Source organism: Nuphar pumila, chromosome 6, assembly GCF_984573655.1.
Source record: "Nuphar pumila chromosome 6, dmNupPumi1.hap1.1, whole genome shotgun sequence".
In the NCBI taxonomy this organism is placed as follows: Eukaryota; Viridiplantae; Streptophyta; class Magnoliopsida; order Nymphaeales; family Nymphaeaceae; genus Nuphar; species Nuphar pumila.
Window position 1 is genome coordinate 9,155,660 of NC_143254.1, and position 8,996 is coordinate 9,164,655.

At 39.3% G+C, this 8,996-nt stretch overlaps 1 protein-coding gene and 1 non-coding gene across 4 annotated transcripts; both read right to left on the reverse strand.

Moving 5' to 3' along the window:
• Nucleotides 1-1,089: 1,089 nt before the first annotated feature.
• On the reverse strand, nucleotides 1,090-4,497 carry LOC149833856 (uncharacterized). 3 transcript variants are annotated; one of them, XM_090011072.1, is made up of 5 exons: nucleotides 4,410-4,497; nucleotides 3,031-3,164; nucleotides 1,612-1,673; nucleotides 1,396-1,454; nucleotides 1,090-1,276 (listed from the first exon to the last, which is right to left on the reverse strand). In XM_090011072.1, the coding sequence occupies exons 2-5, from the start codon at nucleotides 3,105-3,107 to the stop codon at nucleotides 1,259-1,261; spliced, it is 216 nt and encodes a 71-aa protein (XP_089867198.1). In that variant the 5' UTR covers nucleotides 3,108-3,164; nucleotides 4,410-4,497; the 3' UTR covers nucleotides 1,090-1,258. The 3 variants fall into 3 exon arrangements, with proteins under 3 accessions (XP_089867198.1, XP_089867197.1, XP_089867199.1); XM_090011071.1 differs by lacking the exon at nucleotides 4,410-4,497 and adding an exon at nucleotides 3,431-3,705; XM_090011073.1 differs by lacking the exon at nucleotides 4,410-4,497 and adding an exon at nucleotides 3,431-3,485 and having other exon boundaries at nucleotides 3,031-3,161.
• On the reverse strand, nucleotides 1,853-1,931 carry LOC149833857 (small nucleolar RNA SNORD25). The gene has a single exon (XR_016432934.1). It is a non-coding gene; the product is annotated as a small nucleolar RNA SNORD25 (small nucleolar RNA).
• Nucleotides 4,498-8,996: the final 4,499 nt, after the last annotated feature.

The window sequence follows — 8,996 nt, forward strand, 5'->3', positions numbered from 1 at the left end:
CTCCAAGATTAGCTCATTTATGCACACCAAAGGTTGGAATTGTGTTCAAGCTCAGCTCATTTATGTTCATGAACGAGCTAGCTTAAACAAGTTGAGCTCAAGCTAACTCGGCTAGTGCATTCCTACAAAGAGGCACGTTAATAAAGGCGAATTATTTCATGTCTTTAAAAAAAATAAAAACAAATCCTTTCTTTTTCAATGATTTTTACCCTAAAAGTGTGTCATATCCTTTCTAAAGAAAGTCTCTGACTTTTGTCTTCATGCAATTTTGAATGAAAATATACTTGTTTCATTTTGTCTGAATTAACTCAGCAAAACTTTTAGTTCATACCACCAACTTAATCTGATATACAAGAACGTTTGGCCAGTCCTCTCGGCCTATATGACAAACGTCACAAGAAGCTCCTCATGTCTTCGTCATTGTTAGAAACCATTTTTTTAAATATATTATACAAATAAAACTTTCCGCCAGTTTTGTCATTGATAGAGCTTGACACATTAGACAACAAAGAGGGTTCTACATCAAAAGCCCTCAAATTTTATCATCAAAGCAAAGTTCAATCTGATTTTTGACACTTAAAAATTTAAAATGACCTTTTAAAAGTTAAAGATTCATTTATTTATGGTTCTGAATCTTACTTATCAAATTATTCAAATTGTAAACATTTTTTTAGTAAATGGATCCAGTTTGGGATCCATATTCAGATAAAAAATCCATAATTTTTGATAAACTTTCATAATTAGATCCAATAACACAGGCTAAAGCATTTATATATAAAAATATCAATTCCTATTTTTTCTCAAATTAACCAAAATTTAAACATTTGTTAATATTTAGATCCAATCTGAGATCCATATCCAGGGCTAAAATCCATAGCAAACATGTTAAGATACTTTAGGGCAGATGAGTCCTACGATCTAAAAACAAGTTAACAAACCCATTATCCATGTCTCCGCACAAAGTAAAAATAGAACAAGAGTTATCACAACGTGTTCATGTGTCCGGCATCCCAAACCACAGAACAAGGTAATAACATCGAACCACCAAAGGAGATGCATCACGCAGCACGATAACATTCGGTCATACGGTTGGACAAACAGAACTGAGATAGTAATTGATGGAAAATTTATATGTTGCATGCAAAAGCTTTATTCTGTACATGAATGGAACAACATTACTTGGGTTACCAAATTATACACACAATATTGAAAATAGGTTTTTCATTTCTGCAACCTGACTCTTCATCAGTTTTTCAAATCATTGGTTCTTGTACGACTGCAACAAAGCCCAAAGACAGGTCGATTACCAACAGGCTCGGATGTCAGCCACAAAAGAAAACAGCTTAAATCTGTAAGACTGAAAGAAAATAATGTAAGAAACAACAAATTTTATACCTCAAACGTCTTTGAAACTTCCTTCATCTGCTCAGCTAGCTCCTGCCGTTTCTGACTAGCTGCAAGAAAAAAGACCTACAGTGGTTCTAATGCAATCCACAGAGCCATAAAAAAAGAATAAAGGAAACCCCATCTCATAGTAGGGGACACCTCGCTACTGTTGAAGCCATGAAATGCAGCATAGATCGATTTCAAATACAAGATAGAATTAATCACCTTTGATTGAAATATCTTCCAATCTCTTTGATGTTCTTACTGCAAACCTCTGGAAGGCCGGGCTGAAAAAGCAGTACCCAATTAGTGTAAATAGCCATAAACCACCAAACAAGAACAAGGAACATAACAGAAACTAAACCAATAAGCCAGCCAAAGGAAGCAATGTACTTCTAAATACTCCAAGAATACACGTTCAGGAAATCTATACATAGAGAAGTTCAACCCATCGTAGGCATAATTAAGCACCTCAGTCCCTTAGATGTTCACTAATGCGATCATCTTCACAATCATTACAGGTCTATGAAATCATCACCGGTGCACTAACCATACGTCAGAATGCAGCAATAGCATTAAACGAGTAAGAAGGGAAATCCAAATAAGAAAAAGAAACCAACAAAATAAATGGGCAAAATAAAACCCCGAAAAGCAAAACTTCAAAGAAGAAAAGAGGTGTCAGCTTCCTCAAAAGCATCTGAAAGCTCACAAAGTCACAAGCTTCAGGCAGTTGCACAAGAATAAGGAAGCTCTCACTCTTGCTTCAAGGGAACGAGTCAATTGGAAGAAAAACGATCCGAAATGACCAGATTAAGAAGCAATAGCTAAACCCGTAGTCCACAAAATAAAAGGAAAAAAATAGTAGCAGCCATCAAACATCATATAACACACACAAGATACACAAGAACAACCATCAAATATACTAAAGAGAAAAATATTGCATATACCATAAGTCAGAATGCAGCAACCATTACAGGTCCTGAAATCATCACAGGTGCACTAATCATACATCAGAATGTAGTAATAGCATTGAAGGAGTAAAAAGGGCACTCCAAAAAGAAAAAAGAAACCAACAAAATAAATGGGCCAAAAAAAGCAAAAAGCAAAGCTTCAAAGAAGAAAAGAAGCTCCAACTTACTCAAAAGCATCTGAAAACTCACAAGCTTCAGACATTGAAACAAGATTAACCAGGAAGCCCTCACCTTTGCTTCAAGGAGTCAATTGAAAACCAAATGACCCGAAATGACAAGATTAAGAAGCAATAGCTAAACCCGTATTAAACAAAATAAAAGGAAAAAAATAGTAGCCATCAAACATCATAAACAGATGTAGCACCGCTCCATTCATCAGAAAGCAGCAGAACAAGAAACCACCTTCAGATAGACATAGACGAGGAACCATGAAACTTTACTATAGCTTCAAGGGAACGAGTCAAAAAGGAACTAAAAAGGATCCCTGTGACCAGATTAAGAAGCAACAACATTGACTGCTAAAAGGAGAGAACAAAGCTTCTTTACTACAATCAGTTTCTTTAAACGAATAAATTATGTCAAAGCATGCAAAGGAGTCAAAGAGACAAAACAAAGACAAAAGACAGCAATCACGGGATAGATCCAGCAGGCATGGCATAAAGGATGACCTCACCTGTTGGCAAGGCCATTGACGACAAGCTCATTGACAACATAGCTGAGCACCCGATGCATGAAATTTCCTCCTGCCATTATAGTTTATACCTAAAACGTCTTCCAAACTTCCTTATTCTGCCCAGAGAGCTGCTGCTGTTTTGGATTAGCAGCAATAAAAAACAACCATAAGAAATTCATAAAAGAAAACTTTTTACTAAAATATATAATGGGACGTTTTGCTGTGAACTTTTCTCAAAGACAGAAAATCCATACTGAGGTTGTCATGAAAAGAAGCACATTATCATTTTAACTAAGAGGCAGAATATTTAAAGCATTTTTTATTTACTTGTGTTATTAGATATTTTTAAATGAGCTTTTAAAGTTTTTAAAAATATATTTTTTAGGTTTACGTTTTGCACCTCAAGGCTTAGGCAATGCTTTTCACAACAATGCTGCAAACTTCTGAAAAGCCAGGCTGAAAGGCAGTTCTCAATTAGTGAGCGAGCAAAATCTTGGTCTCTACCTGTTCAATAACAAATTCTCCAGGATCATACATTGAGATGTTCAAGCAGACTCACCTTCCTCAATGGCAAAATTGTTGTAAAACAGTTTAAAAGATGTTTAAAAAACTTCAGGAAATCTATACATTGAGAAGTTCATGCAATACTATGTATAATTAAGCACATCAGTCGCTTAGATGTTCAGTACTGCGATCATCATTGCGATCATTACAGGTCTATGAAGTCATCATCGGTGCAGTAACACATGTCAACATTTAACAACACCATTAAACGAGTAGATGAGGCAACCGGAAAACGAAAAGCAAACCAACCTATGAAAAGGTAAAAAACCCCAAAATAAAAGCTTTAAAGACTAAATGAGGTGTAAGCTTCCTCACAAGCATCTGAAAGCACGTAAAGCTGCAGACATATGCAATAGAATAACAAGGAAGTTGTCTTTGTTTCTCTTGCTTCTAGGGAACGAGTCAATTGGATACTGGAGGATCCTTAATGACTAGATGAAGAAGCATTTGCTAAACCCAAACACCAACCAAAGCAAAAAGACAGTTGGTCTATAAAGTCACGACGGTTCAGATCACGAGAACCTCAAAATCGATATCCGCCAGTAAAATAAATATGTAAAAGGGAGGAGTTTTTTCGAGCCTCCTCGCCCGAAACCGAACTTGAAACCGTGCTCTTGCGTTGGGATTTTCGTTTTTTCTCTCGATTGAGATGAAATCAAACTCAAAGCTTTATGTTTGGGCTTTCTGCGGTGAAAAACTACCTTTGAACACTAGTTTTGGGCTAGGGTTTTTTCAAATGATATCGAATTCGATTTAGTTTTCAAGGGAAGGTTTTCGTTGCTCACAGATAGATAGAGAGAGAGAGAGAGACGCACCGTTGTTGGGTTTCAGGAAGGAAACAACAATTCTTCTCTCTTCTAGAGAACGCGCTTCACCGCTCGCTCGTCAATCGTTGCGTTCCCATGAAAGCTATGAGGGCGTCCGATTAAGCATTTTATAGACTCGGGTAGAAACCCTAACCCCTGAAAATGGACGGTCCATATCTAATGGTGTCCCGAAGAGTGAGGGGGAATGAGGTTCGCGCGATCCGAACACGGATCGGTTCCGTTCCTTTGACCCTATGGGTCGGCTGCAGCCGGTCGGTTCCAAAACCATCCGGACTTAGACCCTTTGGATGTAATCGGTTCGGATTCGGGTCTGATGTAATCAATACCAAATTCAATCAATCAACGAACAAAAAAACTAAGTGTGCCAATCAATCGAAAGAACGAAAAATTACAAATTTGGACTGTAAACCTACTTACCCCAGCTCAAACTGGACCATTGGAAAAACAAAGTGTTCCAAGGTTGTAAGACTTTAAACTTATCACTTGTGAGCTGCATGCACTACCCCTTCTATAAGCCGAAGCCCAACATAAACCATGGGGCTGAGGGTCTTAGCCCAGCATTTTAGGTAGGAGTGCCAACGGGTCGGGTTTACCCGGACCAAACCCTATAGGGTCCCGGTATATGGTGACAAATAAGAAGATCTGATTAAAACCTGGATTCGGACCCGAAGGTCCGATAAATACATAGACTCGGGTATAGTTTGTGAAACTTTATACCAGATCCGGGCCTGACCCGAGTCCTGATTAAGACCCATATTTTTCAATGTAAAAATGATAAAAGAATATTATTTTATCAGGTATGGTCCAGGTCTGGTTAGGGATGGCAGTGGACCAGGGGAAAGCAGAACCCCGCCCCACCTCGCCCCGTTTGGACCGGGATGAAGGTTTAAATCCATCCCCGTGCGGGGATGTAGGCGGGGATGGACTTACGCTTTCCCCGCCCCACCCCGTCCAATGGGCCTCCAATGAAATATGCCCAAGGCCTCAACGGAAGCAGATCAGGTCATGCTGAACATGAGTGTTTTTGCTCATGCCGACATCGTGGTCGTCTGCTTGCATTTTGGATGAATGTCACGTGGTTTTATTGACTTTTGAGCATTTTAAAATGCAAATCGGATCAAACGTACCCATAAACCCGTGGTTTTGTTGACTTTTGAGCTTTTTAAAACAAACATAATGAAACGTACCCATAAACCCACAAGGATACTTTTGATCAGTTCGTACTTTTCCATCTACAGTTACAAGACGTTGCATCAGGATTGAGACAACATCTCTATATGTCAAAGCATATTTGAGTTTGTTCCGAATGATGAGGATCAGTGGCAAGCATTCACGACTCTTGTGTGGCCCAGAAGATGGTTTGGGTGCCTATAAAGAACAAGCGTTATGCAATAAGGAATTGATAAAATAGGTCGAATAGCTGAACCAAGTAGTTTTCAAGGAGTAGGGGTGGATGCTGCAATGTACTTACAAATGCTCCTCCCAACTTGTCAAGCATCCAATGTTTCAGAGCATTGAGCCTCTTCGGATGCTTCTTCAAACCTCGCGCCTGAAGCAGAAAAAATAATTTAAAGACAGATCCATATTCATCACGTTTTTACTTGACAATGAGAAAAAGCTAGATAAAAAGGGAAGGTACAACAATAAATACAACCACAGTAGAATAAGGAAAAAAAGTCATTGGGCTTGCCTGAAGGCACCAAGGATGATTGTATAAAATAAAACTTGGATATATTTGGGCCAAAAACAAAAAACTAGCTGAAAAAAGCAGCTCACAACCTTAATTTTTTTCTATGCAGAGATCATCAATTTTTAGCATTTACTACCCAAAAGCACATTTCAACCAAAAACAAAAAACTAGCTGAAAAAAGCAGCTCACAACCTTAATTTTTTTCTATGCAGAGATCATCTTTTCCCTTGGCACAACTCCAGAAATTAGGCTGCCTTGGCACAACTCCAGAAATTCCACCTTCTTTTCCCTCGCATGAGGAGAAAAGTAGTTTCCGAGAAAAGTTCTCCGAAAGGCCTCCCAAGGAATCACCTCCGCACCTGGGAACTGCACCTCCCGGGTAGTGTCCCACCACTCGCGAGCGTCGTCCTTCAATCGAAAGGACCCGAACATCGTCTTCTTATCGTCAGGAACAGACAACACTTGGAACACCCGTTACACTTCTTTGACCCAACTCTCCGCCAAGTCAGGGTCAACCTTGCTAGATAAGGTAGGAGGGTCAAGCTTCAGAAATTTTTCATATGTAGCGGTTGGTGTATTCCCAATAAGAGAACTCAGATCCAGCTGGGGGCGACCGTGGTTACGAATTGCCTCTGCCAAGGAGTTGAGGGTATCCATCATGAATCCGCTCTGCTCACACAACTCATCAGTCATGTTGTTGCTTGAGTTACCCGTCATCGTTAAAAAGCAACCAAGGTTAAGAGTCAAAAATACTGAACAAGCACAAGATCTTTATTACGAAAGTCATTTATTTTGAATTCAGTCGTGCTGGTACATAAGCAAAAGTTCTATTCTGTAATTATAAATGAGTTCAAAGACTCCAACAAAACTGGGTAGGTGCTACTTCCCCTTAGGGACGACTAGAGTACTTCCTAAGATATTTCATTCTATTGCATGTGCGCCTGAATCTGCGCTTAGGGGTGAAGGAAAGTGGCTCACCGTAGGAGGTCTCCTGCCCGTAGAGGGGCGTCGCCGGAGTATATTCCGATGCGCCAAGACTATAACTTGACGAATAAGTTGCAGGCGTGTATGTGGGTGATACACCGTCCACTGGGTCTGCTGGAGGTGGTGGTTGCTCGCCTACAGTCGAAATTGCGATCCTGCCCTCATGCTCGGCCTTGGAAATGACGAACAGTGAGAGGCAATATGGTTCGAGCTATCCGACCCAGACCGAATGCGTTCCCCTGACCTGGGCTATGAGGTCTACCAGGGGTTGGGTATCAGACCCATCAGGGGTTCGGATTGGGGTTTGGGTTCAAGTTTTGCCGGGTCAAGAAAATGAAATCTCAAATCCAGATCCGTTTAGTTTTAACACTTACTCTCATCATAAATGCATAGGTTCAAGCCATGTCTAATAAGATATCTGGCAAAATTGACTCAAACTCGACTGGCATATGTCTCGGGACGGTATGGGTTGATCCAAATCATATTTGGATCGAGATTTTTTATGTACATACCCTAAAACTTGGGTTACAACTATAGTGACAAACTTTTTATCGGCAATTGATCGTTTTTCAAAAACTCATGAGAAATTGAAAAAAAATCCACAAATCTGGCATTTTTTTGGCAAAATCTCGGCAATAAAAAAATTAATTAAAAATATTGTTTATAAGAAAATATTAATAAAAATTATTTAAAAATCAAAATACATTGTTTTTTTTGTGATAAATAGTCATTTAAAACATAAATATCGCGTTTAAATCACGATATTTATGTTTTACATAAATCTCGCAATATTTTGTAAATCTCGCGAGAAATTGCCATTTTAAACTTTTAGGAAATTGCCATTTTAAACTTTTAAACTTATTCTCTACATTGGACATAAACCCGACCCATTGGCACTCCTACCTAAAACGCTGGGCTAAGACCTATTCTCTGCAATGGACATAGCATAATAAAATACAATGCTGCACCCACATTTCAAAACTTGAAGACTATGAAGGAATTATTTGTGATGAGTGAGTTAAGGGAACACAGAAACTGTGGATCAATTTGAGGAAAAACCGTTTGGTAAAACCTATTCAGGATGACACACGGGAAGGTACTTGAGACATCAAAGGGGAACAGGAAGATTTTGGCTCTTCATCAATGTAGTGGATAAGGGAGTTGTTATGCCTCTGATAATTATAGATATTTTGTGGAAACCATGTCTTTGTCTATCTTATCTGCTCCACCATCCAACTCTCCAGATGTCTCAGATTGGGCCAAAGCTCATTTCAAGTGTCTCGTTACATTGCTCAGCCCTACAAATGGTCCATCATGTTAAACAACTACGTATTCACAATACCAGTTACAGGTGGAGCATTTATACTTATGATCCCTCCTACCCCTTAGTGCTATTATGCAGCAAGGAAGCTAATTATGCAGCTATTGGCAGTATACAAGCACAAAACCACAAATAATCTTATCGCAAGCACAATAAAGGGGGGCATGGTTCTGAGTTTGGGTAAAAACTCACAAGAGTGTTCTGCCTTTCAGTAACAAGGCAGTACACTGGGGGGCCCTCTTTAATAGGGGGCCACCACCTTCGTTTATAGGAATGGCGTTCTGCCCCGTACACTGGATCTCCTTCCCAATAAAGATCACCCTTCATGTTCAATGACCTCCCTATGAGGCATTACCTAATCGCCTGAAATGGATGGGCATTTGATGGTGAATCCAGGCACCAGTTTTCAAAATTTGCCACCTAAAAAGCTTAGAGGAAACTCGAGGAACAGAAGCATAGAACTGTATAAATATTTCTCTGAATGCTTCTATCCAAAGCAAATGGCTAGATTATAGATCTGAGAAACAATTTCAATCCAATGGGAACATTGAGTCAAAATTTTCCAAATGCTTCTATGCAA

Bases quoted from the DNA above. Each gene is read 5' to 3' on its own strand.
- LOC149833856 (XM_090011072.1), bottom strand. From the start codon at position 3,107: ATGGCAGGAGGAAATTTCATGCATCGGGTGCTCAGCTATGTTGTCAAT. The intron at 1,674-3,030 runs GTGAGGTCATCC...CTGCTTTTTCAG, and splicing joins GTCAATGGCCTTGCCAACAG to CCCGGCCTTCCAGAGGTTTG. The intron at 1,455-1,611 runs GTGATTAATTCT...TTTTTCTTGCAG, and splicing joins GGAAGATATTTCAATCAAAG to CTAGTCAGAAACGGCAGGAG.